The sequence below is a fragment of the Blennius ocellaris genome (genome assembly GCF_963422515.1).
Source record: "Blennius ocellaris genome assembly, chromosome: 2".
Lineage (NCBI taxonomy): Eukaryota > Metazoa > Chordata > Actinopteri > Blenniiformes > Blenniidae > Blennius > Blennius ocellaris.
This window is the reverse complement of record NC_137651.1, coordinates 32,894,403-32,916,164: the sequence shown is the minus strand read 5'-3', so window position 1 is coordinate 32,916,164 and position 21,762 is coordinate 32,894,403. Positions and strand designations below refer to the sequence as shown.

Here is a 21,762-nt window from a genome sequence, read left to right as displayed (position 1 = left end):
TTCATTGACAGTAAAGACATTTGAATCTTGATCCTATTTGGGTGAATGTGGTGATGTAAAGTGCTTTGGGGCTGCTCATGCAGCTGAAAGACGCTATAGAAGTGAAGTCCATTTACTTGTGTTTTTGTTCGTTTGTCTTTTGTGATTGTGTTTTATCACATAGATGCAGTTCTTTTATTTACCCACAGTCCCACTAACAGATATCAGTTTCAGAGGAAGTCCTGCTGGTTGTAGAAATGCAGAGCACAAGGCCCCTTCTGCACTGAGGCCGGGGCGGATCTAATGTGTATCGGGGGCGGAGCTAATCTTTAAAAGCACACAGGGCTCACAGTGTGTGTCTCAGTGTGTGAGCGTGGCGATCGGTACTTTCCCAACATGTCGACTGGCAGAGACTTTGACTGCATCGTGATTGGAGCAGGAGTGCAGGGCTCCTTCACTGCCTACCAGCTGGCCAAGAAGAACCACAGGACCCTGCTGCTGGAGCAGGTCAGTCACACACACTGTGGCACACTGACACACTGTGACACACTGTGACACACTGTAACACACTGTAACACACTGTGACACACTGTGACACACTGTAACACACTGTGACACACTGTAACACACTGTGGCACACTGTGACACACTGTGACACACTGTAACACACTGTGACACACTGTGACACACTGTAACACACTGTAACACACTGTGACACACTGTGACACACTGTAACACACTGTGACACACTGTAACACACTGTGGCACACTGTGACACACTGTGACACACTGTGACACTGTAACACACTGTGACACACTGTAACACACTGTGACACACTGTAACACTGTGACATACAATGTAACAAACTGTGACACAATGTAACAAACTGTGACACACTATAACACACAATGTAACAAACTGTGACACAATGTAACAAACTGTGACACAATGTAACAAACTGTGACACACTATAACACACAATGTAACAAACTGTGACACAATGTAACAAACTGTGACACACTATAACACACAATGTAACAAACTGTAACACAATGTAACAAACTGTGACACAATGTGACACACTGTAATGTAATGTAACTGCCACACTGTTAGGACTCTGGTTTTCCACCTCAGGAGTTCCAGTTGAGCGTCCGGCCCACTGGATCTCTGTGGAGAACCGAGTCTCACCAGAACTTTCTTCCTCTTTTCCTTCTTTCTCTATCGCTCTCATGCGCATGCGCGCGCCACGGAAGTCTTGTTTATCTGGTCGCCGAGTCCCCGCCCCGAACCAGACGCCTCTGCCTCCCTCTGGCGTCCGTTCGAGATCATTACACCCTCTCACACTGACCCGCTCAGGTCCGCCGCCACCTGGTGGACACTCGTGGTCATTACATCCCCACTCACTCACACACACACACACACACACACACACACACACACACACACACACACACACACACACACACACACCCTCTTTCTTTGTACATAGTGTTTGCTGTTTAATAGATTAGATCTCCGTGTTAGATGATGTTTGTTACTTGATTGTGTTGATTTCTGAGATGATTTCCAAATTATTTATGAATTAATACATTTTTGTTAATAAACGCCTGTTAGCTAAATTGATCGATTCCTAGTAATTATTGTGTATTTATTGTCGACAATTCATTGGTTTGTAACAGTCTGTGCTCGAGTCTCACACCTTCCCTGTTATTTAAGATTGTTATATTTTGCACAGGAATATTAACTAACTTAAATAACCCTTTTTACAAACGAGACGATATTTTGGTATTAGCTATTTCCAGTTTAGCTGGTGGTGCCCCAATTCCATTATTATTGATAATCAATTTATTCAAATTGATAATTTTCATTAATAAATTATTTTGACGATCATTCACTCCCTCCACACTCGTTGGTGGTGCAGACATACTGTATGGAGCTACAGCTGCCCTGGACTAGACTGATGGAAGCAAGGCCAACCGCCACCAACCACTCATGCTCACACCACATTCAGCCAGGCAGTTTAGGGTTCAGGGGTTCTTGCCCAAGGGCACGCCGGCATGTAGGCAGGCAGAGAAGACAACCGCTCTACCAACCAAGCTATATCACCACTTGTTATGATTTGACCCCCATTCCTGGGTCAGGATGGGCCTTGTTGTTGTGTTGGGAGCTGGTACCTCGATATCAATGTGTTTACTCTCTGGTTGCTATCGTTCCCCTTGATTACGTGGGGATGAGAGGGGCCTGCGCTTTGAACAACGTAAAGCAGCACGTGTGGATGAACAGTGTTGTGAGAACGAAGGCTGACTGATGTCATCGTCTCCTCCAGTTTGTCCTACCCCACTCACGAGGAAGCTCCCATGGCCAGACGCGCATCATCCGAAAGGCCTACGAGGAGGATTTCTACACTCACATGATGAGCGAGTGCTACGAGCTGTGGGCTCAGCTGGAGAAGGAGGCGGGAGTCAAACTGTACAGGTAAGCAGTCAGCAGAAATAGAGGTTTGATATTCAAGGTGCTATGAACGCACAAGAGCAGCAACTCAATCTGCAGGAGCCACGAATGCACGACTTTCTCATTACCTCCAGCATCACTGAAGCGACTTCCGACAGCTCGCAGGCCTTTCAAAGTGCGACTGGGATTTTTTTTTTTCATCTTTCAGCCTTTGATCTCAGCACAGTGAGACGCCCACGTCTCACGACTGGTTGGTCTGCGTTCAAAAGCCACCTCTGCCCTCGAGGTGGGCAAAATACCTGCGTCGTGAAGAGAAATGTCCAAGTGAGAGTGATGAAGGCACCATTTACCTCGGACCTAAAGTCAACCCACCACCATTTAAAAAAACATTTTTTACACCCCGTCTCATTTTATCATGACTTGTTTCAAACTCTAGCTGATGTCAGGCGGAGTACAACCACACTGGTCTCGAATATAAACCACTTTTTGCAACAGATGTCGACCAGTTGTACAAAGCAGCTACGATTTAAATCAAATTCCTTGGAGTTATTATAGACAATAGAATTACTTGGGAATCTCACATCAAATATATATCTACAAAAATTTCAAGAAACATTGCAATGATAGCAAAAGCAAAGCACATTTTAAATATCAAAGCTCTACACACCTTATACTGCTCTCTGATTTTGCCCTATTTATATCATTGTACTGTGGTTTGGGGTAGTACTTATAAAAACACAGTAAAACCAATAGTAATGTTACAAAAAAGAGCTATTCGATTAATTCATAAAGTTGGGTTTCTGGACCACACAAACATTATTTTTAAAATCAAAGATCATGAAGCTTTGTGACATCATTGAGTTCCAAGCAGTACAGATGTTCTATAAAGCAAGTTACAGATTGTTACCAAGACAAATACATAAGAAGGTTCCAGATCGTACTGGTCGTCATGAAATACGTGAGGAATTCAACTTTAGGACCCAGAAACATAGTAGAACCCTGAAAAGCTTCATCCCGACAGTTAAAGGTGAACGATTGTGGAACAAATTGGAGACAGAGTTGAAACGACGTCCAACCATCAACCTGTTCGAATATAAATACAAACAAAAGACGTTTGAAACATACAGAGAGGAAGAAATGCATTGAAGAAGTTGGATGAACTTATATGTGTGTGTGTGTGTGTGTGTGTGTTTTGTCAGTTTGGTCCATGTTGATAAAGTTGTTTGAAATGTGGGAGGTTCTCTTTTGCTGATGTTTTCTTCTTTCTATACCAGTAAAATGTACTTTTCGTTGCTCTGAGTTTGGGGGTCGGCGCTCATAAGCTTCTTGCTTCAGCAGAATGTGTACTGCTCAAATTAATTAATTAATTAATTAATTAAATAAATAAAAGGGTCTCCAATCAGTCTGTGTCGACGCTGCGTCTTGCAGGAGATGTGTGACCCCGGTGTTGTGAACTCTGCTGTCCTCCAGGCAAACGGGGCTCCTGGTTACAGCGCCAGAGAAGGGCCAGAGCTTCCAGCTCATCAAGAACACCCTGCAGAGGAACAAGGTTCCCATCGTGCTCCTGACGCGCAACAACTTCAGCCAGCATGTCCCCAACGTCCGCCTGTCTGAGGGTGACGGAGCCCTGGTGGACGTGACCGCTGGAGTTTTGTACGCAGATCGAGCTCTGAAGGCCGTGCAGGTAGTGTGACTGTGGAAACTCCAGCTTCGCTCACGGCTGCTCTTCTTCTGTCGCTCTCGACGATGTTAGAGTGCAACTTTTGTTTAACTCTATATAATATCTTACTGAATCCCCCTTTTTTTTTTACCTCACTCAAGCCCGTCGCGGTGGGCATGATCCTCTGGAACTGTTAATGATAATTCTTTAAGTTTTGAAAGTTTTTTTTTTTTTTTTTTTAATGACTTTTATTTTGAAAAAACAGCATCAAAAGTAGCTAATTAGCTAGTGATTCGTGACTGCAGCACCCCCATTAGGCAACCTACCAAATTTCAGCTCAATCGGACAATGTTCGCTAGCATGCTAACGGTCATGCTAGGCCGCAAGCTAGCCAATCCACCATAAAAATCTCAGGGGGTACTCGGCAGGTGCCCCCGAGCCGGAATTTGGTTTTACTTCAATTCTGGTGTGAAGGACACAGCCCTGATGGAACATGAAAGGTTTTTCGAAAATTGCCACCAACATGAATTTGAGGGCCCGCGCTGTCGGCGGCGTACGAATTACAAAAGGGACCTGAAAACGAGAAACCATACGGAGTAAAGATGAGTAGGGGAACCTGGTAGATAATTCATTTCATTCCAAAGTAATGTTATATGTTCTTCCAGACTCAGAGCGACTCGTATAAAATACCTCGGTCTTCTATTAGTAGTACTGAGTGAATAGTAACATCTGGTGCCAAATACGACGTACAACTCTGAACATCTGCACGGATGGAAAAGTTTTAAAGGATTACCCAAATCTCAAGTGTATTGTAAATGTGACTCCAGAGGAGTCGGTGCCTCACCAGCCAGGAACCTCACCTTGAAATAGTTTTGGACCTTCACAATAGTGAAGCCTGGTTGACCTTGTGGGGCCTCGTGAGGAAGTTTCCTATTCTGTCCATCTGTATTTCCAGGGCCAGTTTCAGAAGTTAGGTGGAGTCATACGAGACCAGGAGAAGGTGACGGACATCAAGCCGGGCCCCGTGGTCACAGTGACAACCTCTGCCGGCGTGTACACTGCCAGAAGTATAGTGATCACCGCTGGACCCTGGGCCAACCAGCTGCTGGAACACACCAGTCTACACCTGCCCCTGGAGGTATTTCAATCTCTGTACCCCTCATGCAAATATCTTTGATTAAAGTCCCAGTGAAATGTAAAACACTACTTTGCAGAAACCGATAGTTGTGGTTCTACTTGTAAGGTTCCTCCGACTCTGCCCCTCCACTGTTGTCGCATAACAAAGTTATTTGAATTTTGAATCTCCAGCCGAGGAAGTCGGGGGAATCCTTCTTCGTGGGCGGAGCCTATGTGTGACATCACGAGTTGTGCAGCTCTCGATCTGTTGTGTTTATATCGGCTTGTTTCCTCTTAAATATCAAAGTTTTTACAGTGTTCTGAAGTTCTAGTCGGCGTTTTATGAGCCTTGATGAAAGATTGAGCCTGGAAGAGACCAGAGAGGAGGAAAGGAGGAGGGCGGCTAGTAGACGATCAAGTAATACCTGGACTCATCTCCGGTGATTCCTCAGTCTTCTAGCTCTTGGACGTGTTGGATCCAGGAAGACGGTCGTTCTGCCAAAAGTCAGGAGCCTCAAAGCCTCAAAGGTGAAAAGTGGCGTCTGCTGAGGCGAGGAGACGAGGACGAATGGAGGACGAAGCGTCTTCTGCTTCCTCAAACATGTTCCAGACGGGGTCACCGATGGCAGAACCACCTTCTGTGTCTTCTTCATCAATCACTGGGTTTGAAATGACCATGATGATGAAATCTGGTTCAATTCAGCCTCTTCGTGGTCAAAACTCTGATCCTCCATAATGTAAACACAACTTGGGCGTGTGCACAACTCGTGATGTCACTCTGTTATTGTCAGAAGCTCCGCCCAGCAGAGGAAATAGCGCCGTTTATCGCTATTTTCTCTCAGATTGTCGTGTTTTAACCTTTGACCTTCAGCCAGTTAGCAGGAAAATGTTCTAGAAGAGACACCAGAGAGTTCTGGAGGTGGAACCTTCAGTTCACTGGGACTTTAAAGGCCATTTCTTTTCCAAGGTGCAATACATGTTGTCCTGATATCAAGAAAATTATGAACCATTTTTGTTAATCATGGGTTTATTTAGTTTAGCACCAAATGCACCATGGGTAAAATGCACCATGAAAATTTGTGTTGGTGGGATTTTTTAAATGCCAGTATTGTGTGTTATATTGGTCTTATAGTGCTTGTAATGATTGTGTTGTCTTGTGTTTTTGTTGTTTAGTTTACTTCAGTTGTGTTTAGTCGCGTCCTCCTGCTCTGGTGTTCCTGTTCACGTGTGTCAAAATAAAAGCCTCTGTCACTTACACTTAGCATAAAAGGAAAAGATCATCGTCCGGTGTCACATTAATTTCAGAAGTGAGATTGCAGCCAAAAGAAGAATGGAGGAAGAGATCTATCAACTTCAACAAGCTATGAAGCGGAACACGTCGTTCCTGAAGATCCCCGAGTGACAGCGGACAAGAAGGACTGGGAGGAGGAACACAGCCAGACCTGTGCTACCCGGAGAAGACTCCCCTCATGGATCCAGTGTGCCACGGCCTCATCGCCCCATAGAGGCCGGGAGTGTTACTGCAGCTGGTGCCGTAAGAGCTGCTGGTCACAATTCGTCACTTCGTGTACCGTCTCTTGTCAGATCTAACAAGAGCCTCTGTTCACACCCCCATCCGAATTTAACCGGAACCATGGAATCCATCAGCTGGTCTCTCAATGCGATCGACCAAAATTTGTTTCGACACGACGATCGGGCAAAGGAGAGTCTGCACGTCCCGATGGGACGTTTGCAGCCGGATACATGCTGGATTCCTGGGGTTCCTGGAGGTCCTGGAGGTTCCTGGAGGTCCCTGTGTTTGGCCATTCTTTCCCTGGAGGATGTGGACGACCTCTACATATGGGGATTCATGATAGCAGGTATGCTGCTGATTGAGGCTGGCGGCTTTCTGATCTATCAAAGTGTAGAAGACGCTAGCAGCTGCATTGGGAAGGCGGCCTGTCGTCACTGAGGGACTGTGCCGAGCTCTGAACGCTCAGACTCAGATGATAAACCAACTGAAGAGCGCGCAGGTCACGACTCTTGAAGGTTTACGTGAAATTGGAACCATCTTGGAGGAAGTCAAAGCTCGGCTGGGAAGCTAAAAATCTGGCCACGTTTTGGAGCAGCATGGAGACCAGAGACACACGAGGTTGAAAGATGAAGCTGAATCGCCTGAATGAAAACAAATGTAATCTACATTTTGGATTCCGAGACACCCAGTCGTCGAGGCTGGTGTTTTTTCTTCAAGTCTCCTGGATGTGAGCGTGGAACGAAGGCTCTGCCCCCCCTCCTCCCAGGAGTCATGGCTGCGTGCCTGTTGTGCTGTGCGCCGCGACGCCTCCTCCTAGCGGCGGGCTGCAAAACCAGCCTTCCTATCTCCTAAGTGCTGTCTCGAGAATATGTTGTAATCTGTCTGTGTTGATGCTTAAATGTGACAGACTACATATTACATACGCCTCCATACTTTCCACTTAGTTATCGGTCGTTTATCTTCGTACTTGAAGCATTTGGGCAGTAACGAGTGCTGGTCAGATTTTTTTTGAGGGGGAAAGTTATTACTATACAATCATGGGCTAAAATCAAGTTGATAAAAAAATATAAATAAATAGAGAAAAAAATAGGTTTAGCACCCACACACAGCCGAAAGTCTTGACAGAATAGACCTCAAATGGTGCATTCTAATGAATTGTTTACTACTGAATTGTAGGACCAGATGATGTTGAATGAACCAAACATCAAATATGTTATGGAAGAAACATTCATTTAAAAGCACATAATTAAACCAATATATAGACATATACAATACATATACATATATATATGCAAAGAGGTATACAAAATAAATACAACATAAAAGTTAACTTCAGGGGCCATGTATAGTCCAGTTACATCTTGAGTGAGCTGGACCAGTAAACTATTGGTCAAATAACCATTGAATTTACACTTGAAAGTGTTGCTTTGATGCATGGTTTCAAACAGGAATCAATGTTTTTGGTGTCCATTGACAAAAATCCGGGTGTGCAGAGAATTAGTCCCACTTGTGTGGATTCTGCAGATATAATTCCTCAGCATCTTGGAAAGAAAATCCGTCCAAATTCCTCCCTTCTGCCCCAGCATTTAAAATTCATCAGAATGAGTCAGAGAATTTCGATCCAATCAGAGGCCGCCTTTCAAAAATGTACACAGGAGAACCTCTGAAAAGTGATGTACTGGGTGGACTCGTCACTGTCCACCAACACATATTTAACTGTTAACCAGGGCTGGGAAGGTTACTTGAAAACTGTAATCTGTTACAATTACAAGTTACTTGTCAAAAGAAATGTAATCAGTAAATTATTGTTACCTTATTGCCGTGCCAGATTCATCCATGGTTGTTGTGTGACTGCAGGTAATGAAGATCAACGTGTGCTACTGGAAAGAGAAGGTTCCTGGCACGTACAGTGTGAAACAACGGTTTCCCTGCTTCGTCGCACCTGAAAGTGAGGAGACCAAAGTGCACATCTACGGCCTCCCATCCAATGAGTACCCAGGGCTGATGAAGGTACTACCATTACTCCGTCGCAATATATCCCATTTTAATCCCATCTCACTCTTTCATGCATGAAGCCACATTCGTGCAGTTTAAACTGATTTTGGCATAGCAATGAATTAATGAATAGAATGATATAATTTACACAACAAAATCATATTTTTGTATTTAGATACTCTCATTTATACAATTATGTGTGGTGTAAATCTAGCAGTAGTAATACATTTAGTATTTAGCGTTAGCTAGCGGCTGCATGTTTACTATTAGCTGTTGGCTATATGTTAATATTAGCTGGTGGCTACATGTTAATATTAGCTGGTGACTACAGGTTAATATTAGCTGGTGGCTACAGGTTAATATTAGCTGGTGGCTACAGGTTAATATTAGCTGGTGGCTACAGGTTAATATTAGCTGGTGGCTACAGGTTAATATTAGCTGGTGGCTACAGGTTAATATTAGCTGGTGGCTACAGGTTAATATTAGCTGGTGGCTACAGGTTAGTATTAGCTGGTGGCTACAGGTTAATATTAGCTGGTGACTACAGGTTAATATTAGCTGGTGGCTACAGGTTAGTATTAGCTGGTGGCTACATGTTAGTATTAGCTGGTGGCTACAGGTTAATATTAGCTGGTGACTACAGGTTAATATTAGCTGGTGGCTACAGGTTAATATTAGCTGATGGCTACAGGTTAATATTAGCTGGTGACTACAGGTTAATATTAGCTGGTGACTACAGGTTAATATTAGCTGGTGGCTGCAGGTTAATATTAGCTGGTGGCTACAGGTTAATATTAGCTGGTGACTACAGGTTAATATTAGCTGGTGGCTACAGGTTAATATTAGCTGGTGGCTACAAGTTAATATTAGCTGGTGGCTACAGGTTAATATTAGCTGGTGGCTACAGGTTAATATTAGCTGGTGGCTACAGGTTAATATTAGCTGGTGGCTACAGGTTAATATTAGCTGGTGGCTACAGGTTAATATTAGCTGGTGGCTACAGGTTAGTATTAGCTGGTGGCTACAGGTTAGTATTAGCTGGTGGCTACAGGTTAATATTAGCTGGTGACTACAGGTTAATATTAGCTGGTGGCTACAGGTTAGTATTAGCTGGTGGCTACATGTTAGTATTAGCTGGTGGCTGCAGGTTAATATTAGCTGGTGGCTACAGGTTAATATTAGCTGGTGGCTACAGGTTAATATTAGCTGGTGGCTACAGGTTAATATTAGCTGGTGGCTACAGGTTAATATTAGCTGGTGGCTACAGGTTAGTATTAGCTGGTGGCTACAGGTTAGTATTAGCTGGTGGCTACAGGTTAATATTAGCTGGTGACTACAGGTTAATATTAGCTGGTGGCTACAGGTTAGTATTAGCTGGTGGCTACATGTTAGTATTAGCTGGTGGCTACAGGTTAATATTAGCTGGTGACTACAGGTTAATATTAGCTGGTGGCTACAGGTTAATATTAGCTGATGGCTACAGGTTAATATTAGCTGGTGACTACAGGTTAATATTAGCTGGTGGCTGCAGGTTAATATTAGCTGGTGGCTACAGGTTAATATTAGCTGGTGACTACAGGTTAATATTAGCTGGTGGCTACAGGTTAATATTAGCTGGTGGCTACAGGTTAATATTAGCTGGTGGCTACAGGTTAATATTAGCTGGTGGCTACAGGTTAATATTAGCTGGTGGCTACAGGTTAATATTAGCTGGTGGCTACAGGTTAATATTAGCTGGTGGCTACAGGTTAGTATTAGCTGGTGGCTACAGGTTAGTATTAGCTGGTGGCTACAGGTTAATATTAGCTGGTGACTACAGGTTAATATTAGCTGGTGGCTACAGGTTAGTATTAGCTGGTGGCTACATGTTAGTATTAGCTGGTGGCTGCAGGTTAATATTAGCTGGTGGCTACAGGTTAATATTAGCTGGTGGCTACAGGTTAATATTAGCTGGTGGCTACAGGTTAATATTAGCTGGTGACTACAGGTTAATATTAGCTGGTGGCTACAGGTTAATATTAGCTGGTGGCTACAGGTTAATATTAGCTGGTGGCTACAGGTTAATATTAGCTGGTGGCTACAGGTTAATATTAGCTGGTGGCTACAGGTTAGTATTTGCTTTTGTTATGGGAGAATAAAATGATTTAAAGCTTGTTTGAATAAAAACATTTCTCACTGTTATTCTCTATAATGCAACGTGCCCGGCTTTTTGTTCTTGCAGTAGTAATATGTTAGGAGAAAAACCTAGAAGAATGAGAGAAAGGGACAAACCCCAGTATCGAGAGAAATAAAGATTCAAAACAATCAAGATTCTTGCGCAAGAGCAGAGGAATGAAATCAGCTGATTGCAGATGTAGAACAGTGATTAAAACAGACATGCATGAATCTACGCTAACTTCAAGAATACCAATTTCTAAGCAATACACGATGCTAAAAGCACAATTCTCACTCCTCATAACGTGGCATGGTGTGTGCAGGTGTGCTTGCATACGGGTACGAAGGCAGACCCGGACCACAGGGACCAGCAGACCGACCGCTCTGACATCGCCATCCTGCAGCGCTACGTCTCCCGCTGCCTGCCGGGCCTGGTGCCGGAGCCGGCCGTGGTGGAGAGCTGCCTCTACACGGTGAACCGTCCTACACGTCCTTACCGTCTGCCTCACCTTCACGCCTCCAGAATACACATTTAGAGGAACCGCACCCAACCACTGTTCACCGTCTTCTCTGTATCGCGTTAGCTAGTTTTACCATCCTTTGCTACCTCCGGTGCGCCACGTCTGCTTTACCATTGTTGACCATGAGCGCAGTTTGGAACTGAATTTTTACACACTGAATATTTTTAGATGTTGAAAAAAAATCAGAAGCAAAAAAAGATGCGTACTTGAAATTCGACAGCTTTTAAAATTCAAAGTCTGATTTCAATGGTAAAAAAATTCAGAGTTAGAAATTTGAATTCAGAATCTAATGGCACACTTTAACTTCCATATGTGTGTGTGTGTGTGTGTGTGTGTGTGTGTGTGTGTGTGTGTGTGTGTGTGTGTGTGATAGACAATGCTTGGAATTTCTCAGTCGTCTTGAAGCTAATCTCCAGTGAGCGCTGACGTTGTGGTGTTGGTGGGTTTGCAGGTGACGCCAGACGGCCACTTTGTGTTGGACCGTCACCCCTCCTTCAAGAACGTTGTGATCGGTGCAGGGTTCTCAGGTAAAAACACATCGTCCTCCTGACTTTGGCTTGATGAGCATTTTTTGAACATTTCAATGCATCATAAAGGCAAAAAAAGAAAATGTTGAAATGCTTTCTTTTGTTTTGGTTTAATGTCCATGTACGAAAGACATGGTAGACGTCGTCATATTGAAGTGGAGTGAAACGGTGGAACCAGTGGCTTGGTGATGGTCAATGTGGTTTTCACCACACTGGTCCGGTACCGGGTTTTGGAAGCGTTCCTCTGAGGCTGTGCCGGAGAACCACCAGCCTCCATTGGAACATTCCCAGCAATGTGATCTGCTGTGAGAACAAAAAGTTCAAAGAAGTAGGGTCACTTAAACCAGGGGTGTCCAACATGTGGCCCGGGGACCAGAACGGTCCACCACAGGATCTGATCCGGCCGCCACGGGGTTTTTTCTTTTTTTTAAAGTATAAAAATGAAAACTGACAGAGGCCGATCTAAAAACACTAGATTGTCAAAAATGACATTCAAAACCTCCCTTGGTCAGAATTTGACCCCCGACATTAATGCATCTGTGGAGGTCACATGACACAACGCCTTTCACAATAAAACAACGAGTCCAACTTATGTGAAGTGATACTTTAGACATGTAAAGTGATGGAGGTGGTGGAGGGGATGGTGGTGGTGGAGGTGGTGATGGAAGTGGTGGTGGTGATGGAGGTGGTGGTGCCTCCAGATTTTTCTCCCCCCAAAAAAGTGTCTTGGCTCAAAGAGGTTGAGAAGCACTGGGTTAGGCGTCGTCACGTGAAACGTTGTCGTGTGAACGGCACTTTAGAGGACGTCCATACCTCCAGCAGCTCACTGGATCTCTCTCTCTCTCTCTCTCTCCCTCCCCCCCCCCCCCCCCCCCCCCCCCCCTCCAGGTCACGGCTTCAAGTTTGGACCCATCATTGGAAAGGTTCTGAGTGAGCTCGCGCTGGGAGAAGTGCCGTCCTACAACCTGACGCCCTTCAGCATCACACGCTTCCAGGGAAAGACCCAGTCGGCCTTGTAGGGCTGCAGGTTCTAGTCCAGAGCCCTACGCTTCCAGGGAAACTAACAATGAACCTCGTCATAGTGAAATGAAATCTTCTTCATAGCATTCACAACCGCCAACTAAAGTATTTGCAACTCTCTGAAACAATATTTAAAAAATCAGCGTCACGTATGTGTTTGCAGATGATGGATTAAAAGTAGAATCTTAAAATGTGATGCTGTGATTCATTTCATTTTTTCATTTGATTATTTGTTTCATTCATTTAAAACGATGCAACAGCAGCGTTTCATATGAATGAACAGGAGCAGAAAGAAGTCAAACCAATAATCAACACTAAATCATTTCCAGTTCATTCACATGCAGCGTCTTTTTCCAAAACATCAGACACCAAATAAATCAATAATGTTGATCTGCTCCTCCGCAGTCGTATTTCTGTAACATTGATCATTGAACAAGTTTCTTAAACATCAATGGATTTAGAAGTTTTCATTTTACAATCAAGACCGACTCCTTCATTCAGATGCGTTTTTCCTTTACGGCCGATTGAAACCTGGGTTTTATTAAAACCTCCGTTCCTTTCAGTTCACATCTACTTTTCCTCTCGGCCAATCTGTTTTGCATTTTGTTCGGTAAAATTTCCAGATGAGCTTTAAAGATGGTTTTTAGAAGGTTCTACTCCACTAAATCTTTACATTTCAGTGTTTTTAGTCTAAATAAAGGATGATAGTGACTGAGACAAAGGTCACTAGTTTAATTTGTCTCCACAGAAAGTTCAGAGTAAAAACTACTTACAGCATAAAACTAGATCATTTAAAAATCACAGTCAGATTCAACTTTCAATGCCACGTTCAGCCGATTACAAATCACAAGTTGAATGTTTTTAATAAAGCTGCAGTGTCATTCGCAGCTCTGATGAAGAAATACACTCATTGTGTTCCAGGGGCCTTAGTTCTAAAACCTTCGTAGGATTTCTACTAAAAATGTCCTGTGAGTGCAGCCGAGAGCTGAACGACGTTTACATTTGTGAAACTGTGCACATCTGCACACTTTCCTTTAAACCAGAGTTTCTCAACCTTTTTGAGCCAAGACACACTTTTTTCTTTGGAAAAATCTGGAGGCACACCACCTCCTCCACCTCCACCTCCACCCCCTCCACCTCCACCTCCACCACCCCCTGAAGGTGGAGGCGGAGGGCGGAGGGCTAAGGGGTAGGGGTAGGGGGAGGGGTACAAAAGAGAATTGGGATTGGGCCTTACTCCTGAGGCGAGATTCCATTTAGGTTAGCAGTCGATCACTATGGCAACACATCACCGGGGGGGGGGGGGGGGGGGGGGTAGAACTAACCTGTCTCACGACGGTGTGACGTTCCTCATTAGTTGTGAACAATCCAGCGCTTGTTGAATTCTGCTTCACGATGAGAGGAAGAGGCGACATCCGAGGATCAAACGCTTGGCGCCACAAGCCGGTTCTGCCTGTGGTCACTTTAACTGAATATTCAAATCCCCCAATTATCCAGCTTCCTTACTTCTGGCAGAACTTGATTTCAAACGTCAAACCTGATACGCTGTTATCAGTAACATTTACACAATCTGCTCTTTTGGTTTAGTCCAACAACACGGCGAGGCAGAACGAACCGTCACGTCCTTACCGCGGGTCGTCCTGTTCAAATCCCTGTTCGTGACGCCAGTCCGTCGGCGAAGGGTCGTAGTTCCCCGTGACGCTTCAGGACGATGAATGAAGGTCGGACAGGGACTTCCATGCGAAGGGTTTGTTTGATTCAAACCGTGATGCAATCAGACGACTTCAATCACCTTCCTTTTGTTTATGGGATTTTTATTCGATCTGCTTGGTTTTTGTCGTTCAATGTTCAACGTTGGAGGACTTTTTCTTTCCACAGCCGCAAATAAACCCGCTGGCTCATGTGGACATGTTGGGCTTTTCTATTTTCTCTGTTAAAAGCACCGAGGAACGACTGTCTTGTGTATCGTCCATTGTAATTCTCTATTTATTCTTGTCGGTTGAATCATTTGGGTTTCAGACCTTCTACTTCTGTTTCTTTGGCTGCGGACATTTTCTCTTGCTTTATTCTATTTGATTCTCCTTTTGCCTTTCTTGTGTCGTTCCCCACCGTCTATTGCCGGGTGTGCTTCGTTGTTCTTTCTTCGTGCCTGACGGGAGTGGTGGGCCCCCGGCAGCCACGCCCCCTGGTGGCGCCGTGGTTTTCCTGAGCCCCGAGGCAGTAAGACCGACCCTCTGCTTCCTGTGCACTCCTTCTTTCTTGTTCCTCCCCAGCAGTGTTACAACCCTCGTGTCCGCTGCAGCTTTCTAATGCCTTCAGCAACGGCAGTGGTGGCGTCCCGTCCCGGGTGGAACATCTGGTGGGTCCCATCCCGGGTGGAACATCTGGTGGCGTCCCGTCCCGGGTGGAACGTCTGGTGGGTCCCGTCCCGGGTGGAACGTCTGGTGGGTCCCGTCCCGGGTGGAACGTCTGGTGGGTCCCGTCCCGGGTGGAACGTCTGGTGGCGTCCCGTCCCGGGTGGAACGTCTGGTGGGTCCCGTCCCGGGTGGAACATCTGGTGGGTCCCGTCCCGGGTGGAACGTCTGGTGGGTCCCGTCCCGGGTGGAACGTCTGGTGGGTCCCGTCCCGGGTGGACCGTCTGGTGGGTCCCATCCCGGGTGGAACATCTGGTGGGTCCCGTCCCGGGTGGAACATCTGGTGGCGTCCCGTCCCCGGTGGAACATCTGGTGGGTCCAGTCCCGGGTGGAACGTCTGGTGGCGTCCCGTCCCGGGTGGAACGTCTGGTGGGTCCCGTCCCGGGTGGAACGTCTGGTGGGTCCAGTCCCGGGTGGACCGTCTGGTGGGTCCCGTCCCGGGTGGAACATCTGGTGGGTCCCGTCCCGGGTGGACCAGTCTCTATGGAGGATCTGGCCGAGGCTTTTTCTGTCCCCCTTTTTGTTTGTGGTCCGAGGTACATAAAAGAAAAAAAAAGGTTCTGACTGAATTTGATCTTTGCATGTGTGAAACTTTCCATCTGGTGAAGCAGGAAGAACCAGGTCTCAGGTGTTGGTTCTGCGGATCCTCTGCATGTTTTGAAGGGTCTGGTCTCTGCTGGTCTGAGGAGGAGCAGCTTTTATAAAGTCATAAACAACTTGCCTGGTTGGATCTCAGTGTGGGGAACCGGGCCGGTCCGGACGACTGTCTGATCGGGAACTTTTAATGTTCTATGTGACCTCGTGTTGATTTCACAGCCCAGCACAGTGTGTGGCCTGTTTGTGGTTCCACACCGAGTGCAGACCTTTGTTCTCCTCTGTGACGATGAGAAACATGGACTTCAGATGTTTGTGTTTGTTAAATAAAGGTTTTTTTCAAGTCAAGTCATAATTATGATGGAAAGTCCTTCACGTGTCGGACCACATGCCTGGACCTCCGGGGCTCAGAGGGAAACTAAAGACCCGTCAGCAGGATTGTGTTGTTTGGTGCTAATCTGCCTCCACTCGTCCTCGTTCACCTTCACCCTGAGCTGCAGCGGTTCACAGCCCACTGCTAGTTTCTCCCTCCAAAATCACAGAAATACAAAAAAAAAAAGAAGAAAGAACAGATGTTGTCTTCAGGTGTGAGACTTGTTGAACACAGCAGTCGGTCACTGGTCGTACAATCACCATCATTTATTTACAATATATTAAACTGTAATGCAAAAATGTATAATAAGCAGTTCCATAATGGAAAAACAGAAGCTCAGAATGCCTTCAGAGGCAGAATGAACCAGACACATATTCATAGAGAAAGAACTGGGAGCTTTGTGCTGAAGCCAAACAGGTCAAAGGTTCAAAACAGAAGTCAACTGCATAGAGAATAAAAAAGCAGAAATTACAACAAATCCAAACCTCATTTATCCCAAAAACTCAAACTCCCAAACATGTTGAAGCCCCACACACACACACACACACACACACACACACACACACACACACACACACACACACACACACACACACACACATGGTTCATAAGACTGGAGGATGAAAGAAGCTTCCTCCTGCAGTATTTCCTGTGTTTCCCCCCAGAGTGGATTGAGATTAGCAGATGTGAAGAAATGTCAAATTGAAGCTGCCGCCTTGCAAAGTAAAGCGGCGCAGGGTCGTGTTCCAGAAATGTGAAAATTCAGAGTCAAGCCTGAAATGAGGGAAATTCAAAAGCCCCGTTTTTCCAACGAACAAAAAGTGCTGGACTGAACCGGTGCAGTCCGTGACGGTTAACGTTTCCGCCGCAGGGATTGCTGATTTTCCGGAAACAAGCGCTCCAAAAGGTGGTCTTTTCCCCGCCCCCCCTCCGTCGGGGTACCAGGACCCTGGGTCTGAGGAGCTGATTGGTCAGTGGTTTACGACGCCCTCAATGTTCACGTGTCGGCTTTACACTGGTTGTTTTGTTTTTCTTCTTCTTTTCTTGTCTTTGCTGCTCAGCGTTGGTGGCGGTCGTGAACGAGCGGCGGTCGGCGTTCTGTTCAACCGCCGTCAGCGGCGCCACAACGCTGAGCGAGCCGTGGGTTAGGGTTAGCTCTGAGCGAGCCGTGGGTTAGGGTTAGCTCTGGGCGAGCCGTGGGCTAGGGTTAGCTCTGAGCGAGCCGTGGGCTAGGGTTAGCTCTGGGCGAGCCGTGGGTTAGGGTTAGCTCTGAGCAAGCCGTGGGCTAGGGTTAGCTCTGAGCGAGCCGTGGGTTAGGGTTAGCTCTGAGCGAGCCATGGGCTAGGGTTAGCTCTGAGCGAGCCGTGGGCTAGGGTTAGCTCTGAGCGAGGGTTAGGGTTAGCTCTGAGCCAGCCGTGGGCTAGGGTTAGCTCTGAGCCAGCCGTGGGTTAGGGTTAGCTCTGAGCCAGCCGAGGGTTAGGGTTAGCTCTGAGCGAGGGTTAGGGTTAGCTCTGAGCCAGCCGTGGCAACAGTTCAGCGCAAACAAGTTGATTACCACATTTTGAGGAAATATTTAAATTGCACAAAGAAAAACTTGGCATTGCGCGTTCAAAAATCATTTCTGTGCCTCATAGAAGAGGAAGAACAAGAACAAGAATGAGAAGAAGAACCAGAAGAAGAACAAGAACGAGAAGAACCAGAAGAAGAACAAGAACGAGAAGAACCAGAAGAAGAACCAGAAGAAGAAGAATGAGAAGAACCAGAAGAAGAACAAGAAGAAGAAGAATGAGAAGAACCAGAAGAAGAACAAGAAGAAGAAGAATGAGAAGAACCAGAAGAAGAACAAGAAGAAGAAGAACGAGAAGAAGAAGAAGAGGAACAAGAACGAGAAGAAGAACCAGAAGAAGAACGAGAAGAAGAAGAAGAAGAAGAAGAAGAAGAAGAACAAGAAGAAGAAGAACCAGAAGAAGAAGAATGAGAAGAACAAGAAGAAGAAGAAGAACCGTGTGTCACATTTGGGTTTTGCGCAGCAGAAACAGAGCAGAAATGATTTTTGACACCAAATCTCAAGTTTTTCTTTGTGCAATTGAAATATTTCCTCACAATGCTATGAGTGCGCTGCACAACTGATTTTTTTGCGCTCAAGTTTTCTTGTAAATTCCACTACAAGCGAATTTTCGGAAGTTACGGCTGCGAAAAAAATAAAAGTTAAGAAAAACAACGAGTGCAAAATGGAGGATGTAAACAACAACAGAGGCTTCATAAGATCCAGGCGGCTGAGACGACTGTTGAAACGTCACATATGGGCGGAGCTCTTAAGCCCCGCCCACTTTTAAAGCTCCTTTCCGCGGTGGAAACGGTTACGCCTTGCCGTACGGCTCTGTTCCGTCGCCACACTTTTTTGCGCGGCGGGAAAACATGGCTAAAGTTTTCCGTTCCAGAAAGAGAGCTGGAGTTAGCTCGGGGTCAGTCGCCACGGCAACGGACTCTGCTGACTTATGTTCTCGCCCACATTTGAAGGTTTTGTGTTGTTTTGTGACCATCAGTTCCTTCCAGCATCGAACCGTGACTCACATCTTATCCACAGTGTCAAGGTTTGTTAATGGGAGCTTCTTTAGAACACTGGTAGAGCAACAGTGTGCAGACCAGTTGGAGGTTGGTGGTTTTTGTGTTTGGGTCGGGGGGGGGGGGGGGGGGGGGGGGGTTGTGCGTGTGTGTGTAGTATTTTATTAATGTATTGAGTATTGATGTACGCAGTCACATTGTAATCGACTCCACGATCATAAAAAGGTCTCAACACCGTTCATCTCCTCAGTGGAATATTAAGACGAGTTCCAACGACAGGCGACTATAGAAACCTTTTTTTTTATTTAACAGTCTACATCAATTTAAATATTAAAATTAAAATCAAAATGAGGTACAATCAGAGCATATATATATAAAAATAAAAGCCTTTTGATTGTGAAAGGTGTTTGTTTGCTGATTGCACCTAAATGGAGGCGTTATGTATTTCCTGCAGCGGTCGTGTTAAAGGTTCAGTGGATTCTCCCGCTCCTCTCTGCTGCACTTCAATAACTGGCTTTTCAGCCTGTTGCCGTAGCGACTGCTGGCATCGGGGCTCCGGTGGCGATGGTTTTTTCTTCTGCTTGTGCACGCGCTTAACTCGGGGTTCACATACTCAGAGTTGATTGAACTGATTCAGATCAGCTGTTCTGGAACCGGAAACTCTGAATTTCCCGTCTGAGTTCAGGGAGAAAGTGGGAGGGTGTGGAACCTTTCTGGAATGTTCCCTCCTGGGGGGTGTGATCTGGTTTTTCTCCTGATGGCCTGCAGGGATTTTATTTGTAGTCCGTCTCTGCACTTCTCACTTCTCACTTCTCACTTCTCATCGCTTCGGCATGATGCTCATTTTTATCAGCTTCTTTATTTGACCAAAACAAAAAACAAGCTGCACTTTCAAAACGTAGAGCCAGTTCACTTTTATAGACGGTCGTTTTCATCCAAACTGCAGCCGGTGTAGATATTTCAATACACCTTTTAAGAATTGCAAATTGCTTAATAATAATTCACTTTTTCAGCTGAGCCAGCAGTTTTCATCAGATCACCTGAACAATATGAATGTAGTTCTGAGCGTCATGGAGCTGGTGACACTTTATTGATGACAGTTTGAGTACAGATGGACGTTCCTCCTCCGACGTGCTGCTTTCCTACGGCGCCGCTCCGTTTCAACAACATGCAACGTTTCCCCATGAAGGAAGTGGAAGTGAGTGACGGAGGGACGACAAGCAACAAGACAAACGTTGTGCACACACTCCACAAAAAGGCTTTTTTTTTTTTTGGCAACACGGTCAAACGTAGTGTGAGTAAATATAAAGAGAAACCGCTGCAGGCGCCTCCACTCCGACCAGAGTCCAGCCCACAAAGGGTCACGGTCGGGACGAGGCCTGGGCCGGCCCTCCTCCACCCTCCTCCGCCTCCTCCTCCGCCTCCTCCTCCGCCTCCTCGTCACAGCCGTCGAAGTAGTAGCGCGTCTGTCCGAGCGGGCTGCAGGGTGGAGAGGGAGCACCGTCACCGTTTGTTCTAGCAGCGCTGCAGACGTCACGGCACCGCTGCAGCGCTGCAGACGTCACGGCACCGCTGCAGCGCTGCAGACGTCACGGCACCGCTGCAGCGCCGGTTTAACAAAACAACAAAACTGCTTTCTGTCCTCACCAACGTCACAGAAAACATGACAACATGACAACATGACATGACAACATGACAACATGACAACACGACAACATGACATGACAACATGACAACACGACAACATAACATGACAACACGACATCATGACATGACAACATGACAACATAACAACAAGACAACACGACATGACAACATGACATGACAACATAACAACAAGACAACACGACATGACAACATGACAACATGACAACACGACAACATGACATGACAACATGACAACACGACAACATGACAACATAACATGACATGACAACACGACAACACGACATCATGACATGACGACATGACATGACGACATGACGACATGACATGACGACATGACATGACGACATGACATGACGACATGACGACATGACATGACGACATGACGACATGACATGACGACATGACATGACGACATGACATGACGACATGACATGACGACATGACAACATGACGACATGACATGACGACATGACAACATGACGACATGACGACATGACAACATGACGACATGACGACATGACAACATGACGACATGACAACATGACGACATGACATGACAACATGACGACATGACAACATGACGACATGACAACATGACATGACGACATGACAACATGACGACATGACAACATGACAACATGACGACAAGACAACATGACAAAACATGACAACATGACGACATGACAACATGACATGACAACATGACAACACGACAACATGACATGACAACATGACAACACGACAACATGACATGACAACATGACAACATGACATGACAACATGACAACAGGACATGACGACATGACAACATGACAACATGACAACACGACAACATGACATGACAACATGACAACATAACAACAAGACAACACGACATGACAACATGACATGACAACATAACAACAAGACAACACGACATGACAACATGACAACATGACAACACGACAACATGACATGACAACATGACAACACGACAACATGACAACATAACATGACATGACAACACGACAACACGACATCATGACATGACGACATGACATGACGACATGACGACATGACATGACGACATGACATGACGACATGACGACATGACATGACGACATGACGACATGACATGACGACATGACATGACGACATGACATGACGACATGACAACATGACGACATGACATGACGACATGACAACATGACGACATGACGACATGACAACAT

At 45.7% G+C, this 21,762-nt stretch overlaps 1 protein-coding gene across 1 annotated transcript; it reads left to right on the top strand.

The window, feature by feature from the left end:
* The first annotated feature begins 355 nt into the window (after nucleotides 1–355).
* On the top strand, nucleotides 356–13,133 carry pipox (pipecolic acid oxidase). The gene is made up of 8 exons (XM_080514620.1): nucleotides 356–486; nucleotides 2,307–2,455; nucleotides 3,902–4,115; nucleotides 5,047–5,229; nucleotides 8,578–8,730; nucleotides 11,193–11,342; nucleotides 11,842–11,917; nucleotides 12,806–13,133. Exons 1-8 carry the CDS (start codon nucleotides 376–378, stop codon nucleotides 12,934–12,936), a joined length of 1,167 nt encoding a protein of 388 aa, XP_080370746.1. The 5' UTR covers nucleotides 356–375; the 3' UTR covers nucleotides 12,937–13,133.
* Nucleotides 13,134–21,762: the final 8,629 nt, after the last annotated feature.

What these genes read in the sequence shown, in the direction of transcription:
- pipox (XM_080514620.1), top strand. Translation starts at nt 376, where the DNA reads ATGTCGACTGGCAGAGACTTTGACTGCATCGTGATTGGAGCAGGAGTG. An exon ending in GTCTACACCTGCCCCTGGAG is followed by an intron (nt 5,230 to 8,577) that starts GTATTTCAATCT and finishes GTGTGACTGCAG; the next exon opens with GTAATGAAGATCAACGTGTG. An exon ending in AGTACCCAGGGCTGATGAAG is followed by an intron (nt 8,731 to 11,192) that starts GTACTACCATTA and finishes TGGTGTGTGCAG; the next exon opens with GTGTGCTTGCATACGGGTAC.